The sequence below is a fragment of the Pithys albifrons genome, chromosome 7 (genome assembly GCF_047495875.1).
Source record: "Pithys albifrons albifrons isolate INPA30051 chromosome 7, PitAlb_v1, whole genome shotgun sequence".
Classification (NCBI taxonomy): Eukaryota; Metazoa; Chordata; class Aves; order Passeriformes; family Thamnophilidae; genus Pithys; species Pithys albifrons.
The window spans coordinates 32,567,429-32,589,896 of record NC_092464.1 but is presented as its reverse complement, the minus strand read 5'-3'; the positions used below and the strand labels follow the sequence as shown (position 1 = coordinate 32,589,896).

General features: G+C 39.6%; 1 protein-coding gene, 1 long non-coding RNA gene and 1 other non-coding gene across 4 annotated transcripts; 1 reads left to right on the top strand and 2 right to left on the bottom strand.

The window, feature by feature from the left end:
- Positions 1–2,651: 2,651 nt before the first annotated feature.
- On the bottom strand, positions 2,652–16,392 carry LOC139674498 (uncharacterized). Of its 2 annotated transcripts, XR_011698308.1 has the most exons (4): positions 15,993–16,392; positions 15,716–15,800; positions 10,453–10,488; positions 2,652–4,485 (listed from the first exon to the last, which is right to left on the bottom strand). It is a non-coding gene; the product is annotated as an uncharacterized lncRNA (long non-coding RNA). The 2 variants fall into 2 exon arrangements; XR_011698307.1 differs by lacking the exon at positions 15,993–16,392 and having other exon boundaries at positions 15,716–15,959.
- Positions 10,124–10,200, bottom strand: LOC139674802 (small nucleolar RNA SNORD93). The gene has a single exon (XR_011698361.1). It is a non-coding gene; the product is annotated as a small nucleolar RNA SNORD93 (small nucleolar RNA).
- On the top strand, positions 16,129–21,354 carry TOMM7 (translocase of outer mitochondrial membrane 7). Its single transcript, XM_071560906.1, has 3 exons — positions 16,129–16,285; positions 19,881–19,929; positions 21,122–21,354. Exons 1-3 carry the CDS (start codon positions 16,183–16,185, stop codon positions 21,135–21,137), a joined length of 168 nt encoding a protein of 55 aa, XP_071417007.1. The 5' UTR covers positions 16,129–16,182; the 3' UTR covers positions 21,138–21,354.
- Positions 21,355–22,468: the final 1,114 nt, after the last annotated feature.

Here is a 22,468-nt window from a genome sequence, read left to right as displayed (position 1 = left end):
CATCTCGGGCAGTGCAGAACAGCCTGAGCTGTGCATCATTCCCCCTGCAAGCACCACAGTGACCCCCACAGGTTCCTTTTTGTGCATGGTCTGAATAGAGTGGACTCCTCATGCCAAGAAGAACAATCTGGAGACTCACAAGGTCAGTGGCTGATCTCCTTTCAGTTATCACAGCAGATAACATTTCCTTGAGCTTTAAGCAAATGTAATGGCAGTCTCCCAGTGTTTTGTTGGACTGTGCTATACGAAGTACTTGCATTAAGCTTTTTCTTTGCAGCTTTCGTTGCCTGGATGGATGACATGAAGCACAGCAGGGCTACAGTTCTGAATTCACTCTGTGGGTCCTTCTGTCAAAAGTGTGATCTGACTTGACAACATTTGCTTAAATCTCTCAGTATCTGCTCAGTGGGCAAGTTACTAGCTAGCATAAACTCCTCTCTAGCATTGCCAGTCACCTCTTCTAATAACTACACTATTCTGACAGGCAAATCAAAATGTCAAGTCAAAAAACCCATCGAACACCTATGGCAGCAGGCTGCCACATGGAAAACAGAAGAAAGTCAAAAAGGAGACAGCCTTTTTTCCCTATGGACTAAAGTACAGCCCATAGGAAAGAAAATGGCATAAGAGAAAATACCGAGTCTCATTCAAAAACAAATGTGAAACACTTGTGTCACTTTTCACACACCACTGTACCTCTTCATAGATAGGCACATGATTGCTATCAACTGAACTCATCCCATTTTATATTTCTTGTGAAAATTTTGTTTTTCCGTAGAGTTATATAGAAGTTCACTTAATTATCTGAAAAACTGAATGGAACTCTTATGAGAACACATGATTAAAGAAAAATACTGGTTAGCTAATTAATAAAATAGATAAAACTTAACTTTTTTAAAGCTGCTGTATTGTATAGATGAAATGAGATTTTTGCTGTCATACTTGATCTGTGCTAATTACAGCAATTATAATAATAGCAGAGAAGAAAATTTGCAAAAAGTATAATAGGGGTACAGCACTCAGCTGCTTGTCAGCTGAAAGGAAGGCAAGTTAATTGAATGTAACAGTCTATCCTCTTTCTGTTGTTAATCAGTGGTTAATTATAATGTGCAGCTACATGGCCATATGTCACTTGCTCTGGCATAACAGTACTGTGTCACATTATTGATCACCGCACTGGTGGAGCTGAAAGCTGCTCTACCCCTGTGCTAAATGCCTTACAGAGGGTGACTGGTTTCAGTGTTGCATAAAACTAATCTTCATTCAAAGTGTGGGAATTAAAATTAGGCGATATATCCTACCAGAATCTAATACATATTTAGTGTGTTGTATCAGTCTGTGATTTATTATTAGAAATAGACATAAAAAAGTAGAATCCTTGAGGTTGGAAAGGATTTTTAAGATCATCAAATCCAATCATTAATCTAACACTGCCAAGTCCACCATTAAACTATGTCCCCAAGTGCCGTATCTACACATCTTTTAAAGACCTCCTGGGATGGTGACTGCCCCACTTCCCTGGACAGACTGTTCCAGTGTTTCACAACCCTTTTAGGGGAAGAATTTTTTCTGATATTCAATCTAAACCTCCCCTGACACAACCTGAGGTCATTTTTTCCTGTCCTATCACTTGTTACTGTAAGAGACTGACCCCCACCTTTGCTGTAGAGAGTGATAAAGTCCCCCCTGAACCTCCTTTTCTCTAGGCTAAACACCCCCAGCTCCCTCAGCTGGTCCTCATAAAACTTGTGCTCTAGATCCCTCACCAGCTGCATTGCCCTTCTTGTTAGAGAGCTGGATGAGACCTTAATAAATTTGTAGGTCATGCACCTTTTGCTTCCAGCTCCTCGTTATTGCCTGCTGCCTCCTATGGATACTGCAGCCTTACACAGAGCTGAGACTGGGTGCTCATGGCATGGCTGTATTACTATCAGTACCTGATGCTTGGTTGCTTTCACAGTTTAATTAAATGTCAGCAGTGTAATTTTGGAGTTCTGTAATTTAGTAATGCCTGAATTAAGACTCTTTATCCTTGAAGATAATCTAGAAAATGAATTATTAATTGTGCTGGGCTGCTATGACCCGTGTTGTCTGGCAAGTCAAAAGCTGATGTTGTCAGCTGTGAGGGATCAGATACAGCATGGACATCCCAAGCACTTCCAGTGGAGCAGCTTTTTTTGTCACTTCAGGTTAAGGCTGAACCTCTTGCAGTTGTGTCTTCTGTCTCTAGCAGCTCTTGGGAGCCAGCATGACTGAGAGTATCCCTCAGGTCACCTACTCTGGTGACAAATGGTCCAGCTGTGTGAGGGATTAAACCAATTTTCCACATCACTTCCCGCCCCCCCCGCCAAATACATAGTTTATTGTCTGGCAGATACAGTTCTTAGTAACCAGGCTTTCTCCCTCCCCCATACTCATCTTTTGATTTGAGTGCCAATTAGATATGAAGGCAGAAGCCTGGCAAGACTTCTAGCAGCAATTATAAGAGAAAAAAATATGGAGCAAATTTCTGCTCTTGAGCTCTGTTAATTTAGAGGCACTCCAGAGAAGACAATTATGAGATTTTGCTGGATTTAAGACATTTAACTTGGGCAGAAAATCCAGTTTGTGATGTCAATAATAAAACATTGAAGTATTTGAACACAAACTTTATTTCTGAAAGCTTTCACTTGCATCAAGCCATGTGATCAGTTATTGCTGACAGGAGGCAAGATCCTGACTTTACCTTACATCTTGAAGTTGAGGTTTGCTAGTCTTGACCAGTGCTGGGTATGAAATCCGAGGGGTGAGTCTGCATTTAGTAATCAGCGTTAGAGTGTGCAACTACATGACAGCATTAGAGACTTCAAAATGTAGGGTAGCACAGTGAAGTCACTAATTAGTCTTTGTAGCTAGTTATTAAAAGCCAATATTGATCAACTGAAAACTGACCAGTAGGAGCTTGCATGCTCATGGCTCTTAGCCTTTTTTAAGATACTCATCTATTTGGAAGTAAAATCTTAAAAGCCATTCTTTCAGTCCTTGTTCTTCTTTCTGTAACTGGATTCATTTGTGACACCAGGGCTAAGATATGTTTCTGATGTCAGTGACCTGCGACACAGGTGCAGTTAAATGGGATAGCCTGAAAACTCCAGCTGCCTTACTTAAAGGATGAAAAGAATTGCAGATGCATGATACAATCCCTTAAAGAGAACAGAACTTCACTGGTATAACAGTTTACCAGCTCTAGGGACAAGTACTTGGACACCCCAGGGACTGGAAGCTGCAAGGCTGGATTTATCAGAGTTGGTGATAAACCAAATTTTGCCCAAGCTACAATTTGCATTTTTTTCCTAATGTTGAGATCTAATTAAAAATGGAAGATAAATGTGGTTAAAATCCCACAGAACACAGTAAGAGATGTTACATACTGTCCTGTGTACAGTCTTAATGCACAATCCCTGTTCTCAATCAAGCATGCAATCACAGAGCCATAGTCCATGACTGTTTTTGTCACCACAGACTTTCTAGCTTTTCCAGAGCTTTGACTGGACTCTGGTGTAACATTCACCACAATTATACATGAAATGCATGAAAAACATTTTCTAATGTCAAAATTTTTGCCTAGGTGGTTCTAGGTAGATGAAACACTGAGGACTTCCAAGCTGCAGCTGAGGTTTGCTATGCAAGTTATACACACATCCTCAATAATGGTGTTCATATTGATATCCAAGCTGGCTCATTTTCAATTAATTCCAATAAACCTACAGTTCTATACTGTACAGATTTATATACATATAATGCATGTCTATATACATGTACACAGAGTCATAGAATGGCCTGAGTTTGAAGGGACTTTAAAGGTCATCTTGTTCCAACCCTCTGCCATGGGCAGGGACACGGTTCACTAGACCACATTGCTTTGAGCTCCATCCAGCCTGGCCTTGAACGCTTCCAGGGATGGGACATCCACAGCTTCTTTGGGCATCCTGTTCCAGTGCCTCACCACCCTGACACTTAAGAATTTCTATCATCTAACCTAAACCTACTCCTTAAGTTTGAAGCCATTCCCCCTTGTCCTGTCACTCCATGCTCCTGTAAATAATCTCGCTCCCTCTTTCTTTCTTGTAGACTCCCTTCAGGTACTGGAAGGCCACGATTAGGCCAACCTGAAGCCTTCTCTCTTCCAGGCTGAACAATCTCAATACTCTCAGCCTTCTCTTAGCCTTTTCTTATGGGAGATGTGCTCCATCCCTCCAATCATCTTGGTGGCCTCCTGTGAACTGGCTCCAAGAGGTCGATGTCATGTCTGTGTTGAGGACCCCAGAGCTGGACTCAGTCTGTGAGCTGCAGGTTTTCCAGAATTACGACAAGCTAGTTTGGATACCAGAAGCACTCCTGTGGTAAGCAAATCTTCCCTGTCAGTAATGCTTTTTTGGCCTTCACAAGTGCTGGTTACTCTGTAAATGCTGAAGACTTTCTCTGTAAACCAGGCCTTATGCACTGCTGAGAAGGAAAAATATGACCTTGTCAGAAAACTGATTAGAACTCCTATGTTACAGTAAGATGACCATGGAGAAATAATTTTATTCAGTGCACCTAAAGTGAAACAAACAGTAGTTTAGAAAATGCATTGTAACCACCAATCCATTACACAGCAAACTTGGCAAGTACTAAATTTACTACAAAAGCATCCGAAAACCAGAGGCAGAAATTAAAAATAAATTAAAAACCCAGTGGCAACAAGGTTAAGAAGCATTTGTGCAAACAGGTATTTTCTGGCTTGAAGCCAAGTGGGAGAGAAAGAAATTACGATAGAAAGATTCCCAGAAGGTGTAACAGAAGTTTCAGCAGGCTGTTGGAGGCTGAAGTATGTCAAGAATGAGGTTAACAATCAGTAGTTTCAGATACTTTAGGCAGAGTCTGCTCACAGGTAGCAGACTCCACAGAATTATAAACATGGGAGCAATTGTTGGTGTTCTTCTGCTATTTGTGACAGTGAGTATAAACATTTTTGAATTACTAAAAGAGAGAAGGATGCTTAAGCACACATTTAAGGGTCCTGGCAACTTGACAGTAGCAGGCTTTAGATTCCATAGATGTAGAAATATCTTTTTCCTGTCATTAAAACTCTCACCTCTGAAGGAACATTGCCAAGGCAAATGATCTTTATCAAATACAAGTATACATGGTATATTCCAATTCTTTTTTAATCCAAAAGTAAGTATACTTTTCCAGCAAAATACTATTGTATTTTTTGTCACAGGCACACAACATCATGTTCTCTATTCAGACAGTACATCCATCCCATCCCTTTGTTTCCATGTAAAGAAATATGGGGAACAGGCTTTTGGCCAATCTGCCTATAGCAACAGCTGCAGCTCTAAGATAGTTATTTTACATTATCTGTAACTCCTTCTGTAACTGAGCTGGAACCTACTCAGCAGAACAAACACAACGTATGTAACAACGAGGTGTTTCTGAGGTAGTAATATCTTAACTGTTCTTAAAGCACTAATTTTTTGAACATTTTACAGATATAGTAAAAAGGAAATAAAAGTTGGGTACAAACAAAAGAAAATATACACCATCTAAGATTAGTATAGGAAAAGATTATTGTGAAGCTTACAGCAGGAAAAACCTGCCATGTCCCCAAAAATTCACTTATTTCCCCTTAATAATGGTTAACAGTTTTAAGCAATGTATAATTAGGAATGAATAAAATAAATTTGACACTAGAAAACACATTTCTAAAAGCAGCAGTTTTAGTTAATTGAATCATTATCTTTCTTGCTTCTTCTTGAGCTAAGGTATCCAGTGGTTTGCTATAAAATGTCTGTCAACAAATGTCTTCAATTAGTGGTTATTTTGAGAAGAGTTTATGTTCTGCAGAAGAGCAAATTAATCTTTTCCCTTTTGAGAAAATTGCATATTCAGACTTCTGTGAATTATGGAAAGTGATGATTATTAGGAGGTGTCAGCTCTTTGTGATGTGTAAAATTATGCAAGGTACAAGGAGAAATCACCAAGAAACTTAAAGTGCACTCCTTTGTAATCTGCTCTTACAAACCTTTACACAGCACTTAAAAATGTTCAATATAGAGTTGAAGAGTCAGTAATAGTCTATCATAAAGGTTTTGGAAAGACTACACTCTAACTTAGTGAATGACAAATATACTAAAAATACAGACTATTCATTTTAATAATACTATTCTTAAAGCAGATCTTTAGCCATCTGATCTGACTGCCACACATCCTGGGGAGAATATTCTCAAGATTACAACCTGACTGCCAGGTTGCCTGCTATTTCATTAGTCTAAGCTCTTCAGTCTCAGTGATTTGGGCTGCTAGCAATCATTTCCATAATGTTTGCCTGTTAGAAATGTAATAGTTTATGTCTGCAAAACATTGGATTAGATCTCAGAAGTCTGGATTTTGTTGTTTCTGAAAGTCACCTAGATGGGTAACCTGCAAAGCTACCACTTACTATTCCTCAGGTTCCTCATCATGAAATGGGGATAATGGTATTCACTAACTTTTAAAAACCATTTAAAGATACACATGGTTAATGATTAAGAAGAGTGGATTATCCCTGGAGAGTAAAACACAGCTGCTAATACACTGACTTACTCACTTTCCTATTAGCATCTTTATTTAAACATTCACAAAACACTCATTTTGTCAAACAGCAACTGCAAAGAAGCTTTTATCCAGCACAAGTGTAATTATAATAGTACAGAAGTGATGAGATTGTGATCAGCTTTGAGCTCAAGGGACTATCTGGTATTTTAAGTTCAAGTAACTGAAATAACAAAAAGAGTTTCCAGTTCAAGTCTGCCCCCCGCTGGCTTTAACAGAACACTGCTCATAAATTTGGATCAGTGGTGTCTTTCAGTAATGAAGTGGAAAAATTAAATTAACAGAGACTAATACAATTTATTAATTGAGACCTTTAGTCAGTATTTTAAATTTTTTTCAATAGTAGTTAAATGATTTGTAGTTTTGTTTTTTCAAGTTCCATCTAGGCTTCCTAACAGATTTATGTCCTTCAGGTTTCCAAAAGGCCATCAGCATAACATTTATATTAGAGTTGCTGGAACTAACATACTATGTGGGAAGTAACATTCTGCATGTGGCTTTAAAGAAATTTAATATAAAAATTGCAGAAAAATATTTTGCTATAATACAATTAATGACTCTAATGTATACTGTCATATGTACTAGTCAAGTTCTAGTGCCCTAAAAGAGACCAGGATTAGTCTAGTCTAATGATCTGTCTCTAGAAGCAGCCTGTCCCCTTAAAATACGAAAGGAAAGAAAAAGAATTGTTACTACTGTGTTTATTTTAGAAAGAATTTTCCATAACAAACACTATACGTAAATAACTCATCTCTTAACTCAAGGGGACTTATTTTCCTTTCTATATTTAACATAGGAGGGTAATTGGGCTGTGGGGAACTATCTTAGTTATACTTAACTCACACAGACTCATCTAGCATGATTTCAACCCAAAGGTGACATTTGTGTCTGAAATACAAAATCGGTATCATTATGTGGTGAATGATGTGATCAAACTGAAAAGCCTCTGGTTCATTTATCTTGTCATCTTTCCACTTCATTACACTTAACATCTAATCTCTTGTGACTGCTACCAAAACCTAAAATAATGGAGTATAATATTGTTTCTTCAGATGTGTACTTAATATATCCTTGAAAAAAAGGGAAAAATTAAAAGTATTACAGAAATAGCATTTTATTTCGAATGTTCAAATCAGGGTCAGACTCATAGCCTGTGCCAAGTGTGCCTATCAGACTGTATAAAGCAGAACATAAGAACTTCCACAAGTTCCTTGAATGTCTTCTGCATCTGCTAAAATTCTTGCTTAAACAGCTTTCATTCAAAATGAAACTATGGAGAATTCTACAGGAAACAGTGAAAAACACACAATTAATCTGCCCTTGCTGGTTTGGAGTTTCTATTTGTCAGTTTAGGTAGGGAGCTACACAAAGGCTACTGATATCTCATTAATCACTCCAGTATGTACTGCTAAAAATCACCCTCTTAAGCCAGACTCCAAAAAACCCAGTAACTAAATGATTGTTGTTCTGCACTTGTAGGAGATTGATGGCTGAGATTTTTAATAATCCTAACTGAAAAGCAGCAGCATTGAGTGAAACACTGACAGGTACTTCCCTGAAAGGTCGTTTGTTTTCTGTGCATTACTGGAAAGTGTTTTAGAAGAACTTTCAGGCATCTGAATTAGGCTGTCAATAAATAGAGAAGATACACTTGCATGTCTACTTGGCAATGTTTTGAAATTAGTAAAATCTAGAAACATTTGTCTGGGATAAATATGGGTTGTAATTATGATAAAATAGACAAACTACAGACAGAAGTTGTGTATGAAAGAGACTAAATTTTAATAGAATAGTCAAAACGTCATTAACCATGAGCTGTGCTTCATTTAATCCTGGTAGCACCAGGCGAGACTTGCAAGGGAAGAAAAGAGCTTTCCTTGAGCACCTTGTGGCAGCCAGGAAAGGCCTTAATTACTCTGTATTATAACACTAAATTACTAATTCTAATCCTCCACATGCTGCAGATGCCAAAGCATTTTCAGTGAAATTTGAACTACCAAAATGCAAAAACTTAAGACAGACATAAATGCTGATACTTTCATCCATATTGGTTGGATTTCCAAGTTCGGGTAGGCAGCACTTGCTGGAGTGTCACCTTTCGTTGGCAGCTCACGCAACACACCCTGCTGGGGCTTGGCCAGAGGTGTGAACTGCTCCTCACCTTGCTGGTTATGCTTAGGCCGTGATGAATTAGGAATGTAACAAAAGGTTTGTCCTTGAGTTTCTGAAGTGAATTCAACCAAAGTGAACAATGAAGATAAATTAATACCTACATTCATTTTACCTAACTAATTCAACATTTAGATATACTTCAAAGTATTCCATTTGTACATACACAACACGTTTACTTTGTTGACTGGCCAATCTTATTCAAGATTTGAAAACAGACATATTTTTAATTTTCCTATTAAGCTCCAAACTCTGTAATTTTTATTACAAGTTGTTAAAAACTATTATAATTACAAAACTAAAACCGAGACTGCTATGCTTTAAATCCTATCCAAATTAAAGATTTGCTAAATTAAATTTTAATTTATACTTTAAAAAAATCTTAATTAACACCCTTCATGTTTTGGAGGTAACAACAAAAAAGGCTACTTACAGATATACACAGTTACTGAAACTATAATTTATTTAACAGTGACTTAAGACAAAAAGTGGAACAAACTCACATTTTGGCAGAAAACCCACACAGACCTGTTTCACATGCACCTGGCATTTTTCAACTCTGAGGTTCTTCTTTTTGCTTTACTACCTGTTTTGTCTTTGCTTATAACCAAAGTTAATTAGTAACTTCTTGCTGTTGCATTTATCGTGTAACATGTTGTATATTTATCTTGCAAAATCTGAAGGAGTGTGTGCACAAGCAGTACCGCAAATCAGTGAAGCAAATGCTGTGCATCACTCAGTTACATTTTCAAATACTTCATTGCATTTGAAGTATTGTAAAATTTGTTAAGGCAGCATATTTATTTTTTGTAGTTGGATACTAAGAAAGATGATTACAATAAACACTCCTTGAAGAAAGAAAACAGAATATGACCTATAATTACTATTTTTAAAATTCTATGTTCTGTGTCAGAGAAGCATTTCATTTTCCCACCCAATGCTGTCCACTGAATGCAAAGACTTACATTCTCAGTTTCATGGTTGCTTCACCATAATACAATGCATTAAGGTCAGAACTGGTATAAAGGCAAGTATACCAAGCAGACTATTTTGGAAATCAGAATATATTGTCTTCCTCATCTTGTTTCAATCATAGCAAAAATTTGCCTAAAATAAGCATCTTTTAAGTAATTCGAAATCCTTATAGATGTGTCCTTTTAAAACACCACATTCTTAAGCAACAAAAATCTATTTGAGATCTGTTGACAAAGAAAAGATTTACATTCAAATATCTTCAGAGGAAAATCCTCCTAGAGTTACTGAAATGTTCACTGTTCAGATGCTAAAAAAAAGCTTAATTTAAAAACAAAGAATGAGTAAATATGCGTATTAGTTTTGGCCTCAGAAAATCCTTTTATCCATCACTTTTGCGTATCATGTAAGGAATCAGAGTATTGTTTTCATCCTTGGCCAAGTAGTGCAATCATAGAAATATGTATTTAAGAACTGTTGTGTTTTTAGATAAACTACCTATGGTAAAAGATAGCAGTATCTTTAAGTGTAACATTTCATTCTCATTATTCAATGAAGACGGGGACAATGGGAAAGTCACACCTCAAAGAACAGCAGTTTTGCAGCAGGTAATATTCAATTTTTAAGCACATCAACAGTTCCTCTCAGGGGTCCCTAAAACCATTTGATGAGGTTCTTTGAATGCCGTCTTACCTCAGATTGCTGTTCCTTCTTTCCTGGCCTCAAAAGCTGTAATGAAAAATAATGATTATAACTCAACTCCACTCAGTTTTGGTTTACTTTTATATTAATAAATTGTACAGTTACTGTATTGAATATACAAAATTACTACACTTTGCTTTTTGTTCCTACCACTCTGATAATTTTACTCATTTTCTAGATAGGCATTTGTCGTGCTTTTACTCCAGCCAGCAGCCAAGCCCCCCACAGCTACCTGCTCACTCCCCCCAGAATGGGATTAGGGAGAATTGGAAGGTAAAAGCTGGAAAACTCGTGGGTTGAGACAAAGAGAGGGAAAGCAAAAGCTGTGCATGCAGGCAAAGCAAAACAAGGAATTAATTCACTGCTTCCCACGTGCAGGCAGGTGTTCAGCCATCTCCAGGAGAGCAGGGCCCCACCATGCGTAACAGTGACTTGCGAAAACAAACACCATCAATCCAGGTGTCCTCCTCTTGCTTCTTCTTCCTTCCACTTTATATATTGAGCATAATTACATGGTGTGGAACATCCCTTTGGTCAGTTTGGGTCACCTGTCCTCACTGTGTGCCCTCCCAACCTCCCATCCACCCACAACTTCCTCGCCAGTGTGGCAGTATGAAAAGCAGAAAGGGCCTTCCCTCTGTGCAAGCACTACTCAGCAATATCTCTATTATCAATCCTGCGTTCAGCACAAATCTGAAACACAGCCCCATACCAGCCACTGTGAAGGAAATTAAATCTAGCCCACACAAAACTAGCACAGCATCTGACAATATCACTTTTCAAGGAAATATCCCATATCAGACAGTGACTAGAGCACATTCAACCAGTATCACACAGAAATTCATGTGAAAAAGATTTTAATCTGGCAGAAAATTTTTGTACACATTACAGGTCTGCATTCCAGGTATGTCTGGAAAACACGTCTTCTTGCCTTTGTGAAATGACATGGAACGTTTCCCACACCAGTGGTTCTGCAGAGGAGCTGGGATTTATTAGACTAAATAAATAGGAACATTAAAACTGAATGGAAGGAAGACCATTACTAGGATACAATAAAAATAGAAAGTCTAATTATAATAATAAAGTGAAATACAATGTCTAGTCATAATATATTACCATTTTTACTGACATCGTAAATATTCAGCTTGCAATGCAAATCCATTAATGACTTCTTCCTTTATGTTCTTGTGTTATTTATATGGATTTACAGTGTAATCCTCAAATATTAAATATCTACCATAGCATCTTCAAAATCTAACTTCCTCCTAAACAGAGTCAAACTCAAACTGTCATGTCAAGGAGACAAATTTCACACAGTTTTTTGTCAGTAAATTGAAGTGAAAAATCTCAAAAGTGAGAGTGGTAAGTGCATCATGGAAGTCTGCAGGGATTTCCTATGTCGAGCTTACAGCGATTTTTCAGACTTCAGTGTGTCACTGCACTTCATCTCCTTCATCAGCCTTCTGAGTTGCATGGGTTTACTTTGCGGTGTGTTGAGATAAAGCTTTAGAGGTCTGGAATTCTTTAACCTGAAAGGTACCCTTCACACTCAAAACCAAAAAGAGAAGTTAAAGACATCTGACTAAGTGCTATTATTTCCCTGATCCTGAGACTGACATTTAAAGCGATTAAGTCATGTCTTTACGAATCTCAATTTTCTCATTTACCAAAAAAACCAGAAACATTTGGTCATTTTACAATGTGTTTTAGTGCTATTTATTTGCTGTGAAAACACAGCACGTGAATTACTGCTAATCAAGTTAGTAAAACAGTAGGGATTCATATTCTGGTTGTTTCAGTTGAAACCTCTGCAATTTTGTCTCTTATTTTATCCTTATTACTGATCACATGAACTACGAGGCAAAAAGAAATTCAAAGGGATTTTTTGTAACAAAAAAACTTCCAATATATATAGTATTACTAATTTTCTTTTGTCACTCCAGTGACTGGGGCTCTTTTCTTCTTAATGGATACACCTTTCCAAGTGGTTTTATCTCATTATCAGTCATAAATAAAAAATAAAATCAAAATCCTTCATGGAAGTGTTACTACAATAAACTACAAACATAAAGTAATACCCACAGCACACCCACAACATCTTACTTCTGTCTTCTCCAGGTAAAACCACATCCACCAATTTCTTTTGGCACCCATTTCTTTGGGTACTACTTCTTCTCCCTTCAAAGCAGCTCATTGTTTCATGCCATATCATAGGAATAGTTTTAGGGGCTAATTTTCATTATTTCAATTATCTGAACAGCACTGTCCCGTGAACTTGAAGGAAGGATAACTGTTGCTCTCTTTCCCCCTTTGGTTGAGTCAATAGTTCACCAAAGGACTGCTGAGCTCTTTGACTCCCCATCAGCTTAGGTAGCACAGGAGCCAAAAAAGTCATGGAAAACTTCTGGAGCCAGTACAATCATTTACTGTTTGGATGCTCTGGGTTTTGTTTTGTTGGGGAGAGGTTGTGGTGTTGGTTGGGTTTTTTACAGCAAATATGATACTTTGGGCAGTATGAGACTATGGATGTGGGTTATAATGGAATAAGTGCTGTTCTCCAGTCACTTTCCCTAGTTTACAGATATGCTTTTGCAGCCTCAAAAGACTATGTAAATCTAGTCCAGTAGCTATACAGAATCAACACTGGTTTATTTGCATACCAAACACACACGTTTCTGCTCTTTTAGGCCACGGCACTGATTTTTTACAAGAAAACTGGCAAAGAAATATTAACTTTCTTGCTATTCATTTCCTGTCTCCTACAGTTAAATCAAGGAAATAACCTACAAGTTTTTCGTCAAACATTCAGATTGGCAGACATAAGAAGAGAGAGCTACCAAGTTTCTGTGCTCTGACAATTATTGCTTGACTTAACATGTAAAGGGAAGAAAAGAGCGAGCTGGTACATGTGGCACACTTTGGTGAATACCCTTTCTCAAGAACATCCACAATAAGATTATACCGTATCACACATCACACTGTTAAACCAGTTCTCAAAGAAGACAGAGCTGTCCAACCCTTTGGATCAGTTGATTAGTACATTCGATCTTCTGAATCCCACTTACACTAAAATTGCAGGAAGTTTAAGGAAAAATACCTTTTGAATTTAATTCCACTACAGTGTGTCACATTTTATTTTGTAAGAGATTATTAACAAGTTGTGGGCTTAATGAACAGTTGGTTTTGTATGTTTAGAAAGAACAAGCTGTAACAGTAACTACAGTATGGAAACAAATCTTACTTGGCCTCATCTCAACAGGAAAACCAATTTAATATAAATGGCTGGAAAATAGGTTTCTGCAGCAACCACTTCTCTTCCTTGGCAAGACAGAAAAGCAGGTTCAATCATTTGAGTACTCTTTTGAGTATGACAAGCCATTACTGACAAATAAATGTGTCACTTGAACTACACTTGTTTGAAGAAGAGTAAATTTGTAATTTTGAATGTTTGTACAGTTCTACTCCTGAGTACCAGTTTGAAAAGTCTGACAACAGTGATATACCAAAAAAATTGTAATCCAATGCAAACCTATGGATAGAAAGACTTGTTACCTCATTTTCAAGCTAGAATTCCCAGAATTACCCCCAAAAATGCTTTTTTTGGAAGGTTGTAGGCTCACAGTCCAAGCTTCATACTGCTGTTCATCTGCTGATGAACTAGAGCACCAGTGTCTAAACGTTCCTCAGGGATAGGGCATTCAGTTTATAAAAGAGACACTCATGAACTCCATGTTCACTGTACTTGTTAGATGATATTAAATATGTGTCAGTCATATGAACAGAAACACTGATGTATCCCATCAGCACATTCAATGTGTATGGAAGCACAGGGCACAAGGACAGGAAAGGCTGTTTGTGCATCCTGAAACACAATGGCATGTTTGTGCTGTGACATCACCATAACATTCTTTTATCCCCCACATTCTGATTATTCACAGACTGTGGCAAAAGCAAGCCATAGGCTGCCAGAATCCCTCGTATGGCTTGTAGTTTGCTACCTGCCTGTACCTGGAAAGCAAGTAGCGAGCTATAAGCTCATATTTTTATCATGTTGGAATGGCAGAGCAAGCATCCATATACTGAAAGAAGAAATGAGGTATCTGTACAAGTGATATTTATTATATCCCTGAATTCTTTTTTTGGATCTAAAAACTACTGACCTGTTGTTATTTTTAATGTGGCAAAATGGCTACAGAATCTCACGTAATCACCTTAGATGATCTATAACATGCAGAACTTTGTGTCTGGTCCGTAAATCAGGACTATGAATAAAACTGAGTAGATTTTGGCACTGTCACAAAGAATGATTTCTAGAACTTTTTCTCAGTTTCCATGTGTAATCAAATTCCCCCCAAACTACTGCAGGAGTTTGCTATAATTAGCAGACATGATTTAGCCCTCTGGTGTTAAATACTGCAGCTGCACTAGTAATGCTAGGAACTGGATGACACTGGATCTGGCCTCACAGCAAAACTACCTGAGAAGAAATGAAAACGTGGCTCAGGTATGAGGTAACTGGCTGAATCAATGGCACAAACCCCATGCAGCAAGATGTCACGTAAGTAACTGGTGTCAAACAGATAGCAGATGAGACCCTGAGATTAGCTCAGTTGGTTAAAACCTGGTTGAAATAATGCCAGGGTCACGGTTCAATCCCCTATATGGGCCATTGACTTAAGAGTTGGACTCGATGATCCTTGTGGGTCCCTTTCAACTCAGAACAGTCTGTGATTCTATGGGTGGTTAGGGCACAACAAGGGCAGAGACCACTCATTTATTAGTTAAAAAAGAAAGTGACTCAGTATTTATCCAGGCTCTAAGGTTGTAAGGACTAGGCCAACATGTGCAGTACTGGCAGTTTTTAGATATTAGGTCTCTCCCTACATTTCCAGTTAAGCTTTCGTTCGCCAAACTGTGTTTCCACAGACTGAACACATTGCACAGCCTAGTATCAAAGATCCCCGAATACCCAGAGCTGGAAGGGACACACAAGGATCATCGAGTCCAACTCCTGACCTTGCACAGGACATCCCCAAGAGTCACATCAATCGTTCAAATACTTCTCGAACTGCCAGGTTTGGTGCTGTGACCACTTCTCTGGGGAGCCTCTTCCAGTGCCCAACAACCCTCTGGGTGAAGAACCTTTCCCCAGTATCCAACTTAAACCTCCGCTTGACACAACTTCATGGAGAGGCACTTCCAGTTTCATGCAGAACCATTTTTCTCATCACTTCATCCTTTTCCCTTGACTTACCAAAGGCACTTCCTACCCTCCAGAGGCAGCGCGCACACACCTCGAGAGCTCCATGGAAGAAACACAGGCGTGAGTCCTGGGAGGCCTAAGGCAGACGAACGAAAGCGTTTGTAGAGACCCCTCACAGCCACCCGACCCCGGCGGGCCGCCACCTCCGATCCCGATCCCGATCCCGATCCCGATCCCGATCCCGATCCTGATCCTGATCCCGATCCCGATCCCGATCCCGATCCCTCTGCTTGTGCCCAGGACGTGCCGCGCCATCTCCCGGGGGCACCTCCCGGTCACCGTCCTGCCGCTCTCCTGCCGCCCTCGCCTCGCCCTTCCCCGGCGGGGCCGGTGCTGGTCCCGCCCCAAGCCTGGCCATGGGTCCCGCCCAGCACACGGCGCCGCTACGAGGTCGGCCGAGCTCCTCCTTTTCCTCTTCCTCCTCCGCTCCTCCTCCTTCTCTCTGTTCCGCCGCCGGGATGCCGAAGCTCAGCAAGGAGGCCAAGCAGCGCCTGCAGCAGCTCTTCAAGGGCGGCCAGTTCGCCATCCGCTGGGGCTTCATCCCCGTGGTGCTCTACCTCGGTCAGTGCCGGCGGGCTGGGGACGCGCGGGGGGCGTTCGGCCGGGGCCGGGGCCGGGGCTGGGGCCGCTCCCCGCTCCGCACCCCTCCTGGCCTGGCCCGGCCCGGCCCGGGCGCGCATGTGCGAAGGGCAGGGCCGGCTGTCCTTGGCAGAGCCGGGACGGCGGGAACGCCTGTCGGGAGGGGTTTTGTTGTGGGTTTCTTTTCCCTCCCACATCCCCCACCTCCTTGTGAAAAGCAAGAGTGTGGCCAGCGGCTCGAGGAGGGTGATCGTCCCCCTCTGTTTGGCCCTGGTGAGGCCACAGCAGAAGTTCTGGGCTCTTCAGTACAGGAAAGATAAGGACCTACTGGACAGGGTCAAGCAGAGGCCCACGAAGATGATGCGGCGTCTGGAGCATCGCTCTTATGAGGAGAGACTGCGAGAGCTGGGCCTGTTTAGTCTAGACAAGAGAAGACTGAGAGGGAATCTCATTAATACGTATAAATATCTCAAGCGGGGGTGCCAGGCTGTTTTCAGTGATGCTCAGTGATAGGATGAGCAATGGCCATGAATGAAAACATAAGATGTTTCACTTCAGCATTAGGAAGGAACTTCTTTACGATGAGGGTGGCGGAGCACTGGAACAGGCTGCCCAGGGAGGTCGTGGGGTCTCCCTCTCTGGAGACATTCAAAACCAACCTCATGTGTTCCTGTGTCACCTGCTCTGGTTGACCTTGCCTTGGCAGGGAGGTTGGACTGGCTCTCCTGAGGTGTCTCCCAACCTTAACAAGTCTGTGATTCTGTAATAAAGAGCTTTCTACCCCGTTCCCTCCCTGGAGGCTCTTCCTGTGCTGTGTGTGCCCAGTGCTGGGAGGGCCCCTGAGGGCAGTGGGCAGAGCATGCACCAGAGCTGCTGAACAGCAAATGGAGCTGTGCTTTAACCTGTGTCAATGTCCAGCTGCTTCTTTAGCTGAGACTGTGCTTTGTGCACTAGGGAGTTCATGATGAAGGAAAAGTTACCAGCTGATGGGAGCACTGGTTCATGGTGCTGAGAGGGTTGCCAGCCCCTGGCTGAGGTTGAATTTCCAGCTTAATGTGCAGGTTATGGTCTCTCTCCCACCCAAAATGGTGTGGCTCCTGTTTCCAAACCCGCAGTGGAACGTTCAGGGGATGCCTTGATGTTGTGCCTGGTGCTCAGGATGTATTTCACTTGCTCCTGTCATGGGGCTGGGCAGGTGTCATTGCCACCTGATAGTTCTGCTGAGTTAGGGCTGTGTGCGATCAGCTGTCCTTGTTAAAGAGCCTGACCCACTTAAGATAGGCAACGTGCCGAGGCCTGACACTTTTGTTCACTTCTTTTATGACAGGGGGGCCCAGGAAGGCTGATCTCAGCATTGAATGCAAGCATGAAGGAAGATTGGGAGCTTGATGTGTGTTTAAACTGGATAGGTTGTTTTGATTAATTGATGGAAATGCAGTATCCAGTCTGAAGAGCTTTGGTTGCTCACAGATAGCAATCAGGGAAAAGTTGGTCTCTTCTGCTGTTACAGAAGTGCTTTAACAACAACTGCAAGCAAAAGAAGTCACTTCAAAAACTATGGAAAAAAACTAATTGGCATTATTAAATTTAAACTTTAATTGCATTTCCATTTTTAGTTTTATCAATTATTTTAAATTGGTAAGTTTTGGATGGGAATTTCAGCAGTGTTTTGTGACCTAATTTTGCTGTTACTAAAGTTTTGATTTTACTTTCATACATATCTATGGACATGGGAAATAGGCTCTTTGTTCTGAGTGACCCCAGGAGACATTAAATACTTAATAAATGCTTAATACTTACTGTATAAACTCCAAGTTATGCAAGACCATCTTATTGTATTTACAATTGCACTAATGTACATTTTTGCTGTGTAGCAGTGAGAAACTCAAGTTGTAGTAGTTCAGGTTCATACCTTCAGAAAATAAGTGTGCTGTTCATGTCTACATTGCCTTCTTATAAGTTTGTCTGCAGTAAGGAAAGGACATTAAGTATAAGCAGATTGCAAGGGTATGTGCAGGTGCCACCTTTACTTGCCATAGACGTTCAGAGGTGGCATGCATTCAAAGTCTGTAGGATTGAAAGAACCTGTTCTGTACTGGGATTACTTTTGAATCTGGGATGGGAGGTGTAATGCACTGGAAGGGCAAGAGGCTACACAATAGCTGGTGTCACTGCTTAAGGTAAATTTTTGTATTGATCCCTGTGTATATGAAATACTTGCTAAACTAAATTTAGGCAAGGAAATATTCAGAAAATTTGTGCTTGTATCTTCCTCTGAAAGTCTTTCTAGCTCTGGATAGGATGCTCAGGGGATGTACAAGGGAACCTGGTGTATAAATGTGCACTTGTAGGTCATTGGCGATTTTTTGGTGTATTCCTTTAAACTTGCTTTAGAGTGGCTGCCCTGGTTTTAAGTTGATAAATTAGATCAGTGTAGTTTTGTTAAACCTGGTTTGCTTGTTTAAAAATAATAGGGGTGGGGGGAAGGAACCAGAAACATTCTCACACACAGAGTGTGACTCCTAATACAACTGTATGAATTTTAAAGCCATGTTGCACAACAGTATGGCAAGCAAACAACTTGGGTCAGGATGTTTAGTAACCTCAAATCATCTGAGGTTATTTTCCCAGAGCTTTTCCTATGCCTGTGAAGTTAATGGAAGTTTTTCCATTAACCTCTGTGGCCTATGTTTCAGGCTAAGTGACATTAATTAATTTTTTTCTGTAAACGAGGGGAATAATATATTTTTCATAAAACATCCACTTCCAGATAGCCAGCGTAGGAGAGAGCACGTGGAACAGTGCCTGAATTGCATCATTCTTCTTCAAGAATTTTGATTTACACACCGGGGAGCAAAGATACTTCATATACTAAACCTTCAGTTTTTTCCTGAGCATGCCTTTACTTTGGTCAATTGGGTTTTGAGTAATTTGCTGGGGCTGAACTCTTTGTAATTAACTTTCAATTTCCTGGGTGTTAGTAGATTGACAAACATCTTGTTTGTTTGTAAGTAGAACTATGTAGCTTTTCAAAAAGTGCCAGTCAAAATAGAAGATTTGAGGCTTCATTAATTTAACCTTTAGAACTCTGTCATCCTAAATCAAGTGAATTATTACTGAAATAATGCTTTTAAGTTCTGCAGCAGATGTCATTGCAGAATGTTGCTTCTTCGCCCTCAAGGTGCTCACTCACATCAGGTATAGGTGTCTCTGTCGGTAGAACCTTGCTAGGTTGCTTTCTGAACAACATTTAAAATCTTTGTATGTGTAAACGTATGTCTTGGTCTTCAGGGTAGATAACTTCCTTAACCTCGCAGTTAGTTGACCTTGAATTTTACGGTGGGTAAAAATGCAGGTAAGACTTTAAAAAAAAGGTCTGCTTTCCTTTTCTCTGCTTTCTAACGCTGATACAATTTTCATTCAGACTAGTGCACAGCTTCATGAATCACAGTTCTCTGTTCAGTAGTTTTCCTTTTTATTGTAATGTGATGGGCTGGAATATTCGGATAGCGATTTAAGTAGGAGTTTACACATACATATTTTTATATATATGTATGTAATGTATGTTTCACTTCAGGTTTTAAGAGAGGTGCAGATCCTGGAATGCCTGAGCCAACTATCTGGAGGTATGTATCAGTTCCAAATGTACCTACAAACCCAGTGCAGATGGTTAGTATTTTGGGTGTTGTCTCTGAACAGCAGCAGTTGGGAATATTGCTTTCATCCTTTGTTTTTAGTTCTTGTGGTTCTTGTTTCTTTAGAAATTCAAGTGACAAATCAGCAAAGTTCTAATTCTTGGGAGGGCCTTTCTCTTAATCTTGCATGTCTTTTAATGTATGGAACTTCCTGTACCTTTTGAGTGGGAGCTGCTGTAGAGCTAATTTGTGCAAGTTTCTGCACTGAGCAGTAATTTATTACCAGCTTTCTAGTACAAATTTAAAACACAACCCAGTCTCCTTCTGCCTTTGCAAATGTAGCATTGCATAAAAGTTGTATGAAATAAAGGGCTACATCCTTCAATATTAGTCACTGTCATGAAGGAAAGTGCACGTGCTTGTGTTGTCTGTTTCTTGTGGGACTTTTTGTTAGTGCTGCATGTCATGGCATCAGTAATGCTTAAGTTCTAGTGGTGTTTGAGTTTTATTGAAGGGCTTCCATGGGTCATAACTAAACAAAGTTATGAAGAAAGGGTGCCTCTTCAATTTTTCTTGAAATGCTTTGGATTACTGTGCAGGATCAGGTATTCCTAAAACTAATAATCGATGCACCATATTGTTCGCAAAATCATACATTAACTCTTCTGGCCTCACATAGTTAACAGTGTATGGAAATCTCAGTTTTAGGCTTCAGTGATTCAGTAGAAACAGTAGAAAATATGGGAAGGAAGTGTCAAGACCATGTTAAAATTTCCGTAGAATCTTCAGTAGACTTAAGAACTAAGTTGCTGCAGTTTGTTTGCTGACAGTGTTTCTGAGTTTATCTGCAGTAGCGGTTTGAGGCTTTTTTTCATGATCCAATGAGTGTGTCTCTACACAGTGTAGAATACGTATTTCATACCAGAATACATGTACATAGATATCAGAAGCAGATATTTGGGCTGATCTGAAGCTTACACTCATTTTCCTGAGCACCTATTTGTGCTCTGTAGGCTTAAATTTTTTTAAAGGTGACATTATTTCAGTATTTTGGGGGTTAGCATTTATCCTGTACATTTATAGGGCTCTTGCTCCAGATATTTTTTGTGTTTTACAAATATCAGTATAAAGACAAGTACATGATGCAATTCTGACTTTCATTTCCTCCCCCCTCCCCTTTCAGTCTACTTTGGGGATGAAGGATGTGGTGGTCCTGTTCTAGAACCAGCCGATGGACAGAGTGTCTGAAGATCCGTACATTCCAGAGGATGAGGCTGACAGACCAGCTGGCACAATCAGCTTGTTTATGACATAGTTTGTACATACAACAAAATGAAGTTTATATGGACCTAACTTATTTGAATTACAGTGTAATTAAATAAATACAATTTGAATGGATAAATGTTGTGTTTTAGTCCTTACATAAGTATAATATAGTAATTTCTTTATAACAGAAGGATAACCCATTGTGTGGGTTCTGTTTTGTTGGGTTGTTTTCTTCCAAAATATGGTGATACTCAACACCCATATTTATCCCTCTTATGATCATCTTTTGGGTGAAGTTTCCTCTTTAACCAGAACGCTGAGCTAATATTTTAAATACTTTGGTATTCAAAGATTCCTTCCCCAATTTTTGGTAAGCCTCTGTGACTGGTTACTGTGCTGACCTGTTAAGGTTTTTTCCTTTCTTCTTGGATTTTTTTTCCTAGCGCAGTGAGATAGTAAGAAGTATACTTTTCTGCCAAACTTACCTTTAAATACTATCTCCATTTTCTGGGATTTAGGATAGAGGGGAAGGACTTAACAACAGTTCTCTGTGTGTGTGTGTATGTGTTTATAGTGCTTTTACTGTAAGAGGAAGTTATTGATGTGTAACTGAAGGAAGAAAATAAGTGCACTAAACAAGATATATGCTTTGTTTTTATGTTGAAATCTTGCTCTTTGGACCATTGTTGTTTTGGCTTTCCTTGGTTTTCTCCCTTTTTAACACTGAAGTTCAAGCACTGGAATGGTGATTGTGTGTTTCTGTTAAATAGAAGCTGTGTTGGGTGGATTGTTCACTCCAGAATTGTACAGGCTGGTTTGTATCTCTGCAGTGGTTTTTGAAAAAAATGTTTATTGGCCCCAAATTATTATTTCAGTGAAGGTGTTCTAGATTTTGGCTTGGCTTTTTTTTTAATCCACATAGATTTTCAGACAGTTTTTACATTAATTAAAAGTTTAAGGAATAGGGTATTCCATGGTTTTTAATCTGCCATGAAAATCTATGGTAAACTCTTACTGTGTTTAAGGGCAGACATGATTGGAAAAAAAATGAGAAATGAACTGAGGGAAAAAAATTAAATTGAAACACAAGAATTGGGAAGAAAAACAGTGGAAACATTTATGAGGGTTAATACAACTCACCATGTTCCTTAAAATTCCATTAATCATGATAATTTAATCAAATGTTATAAAATAGTGGAATAGCTAATGATAATAGTCTGCTGACAGTGGAATAGAGCACGGACTGAACACAGAACATTTTCTT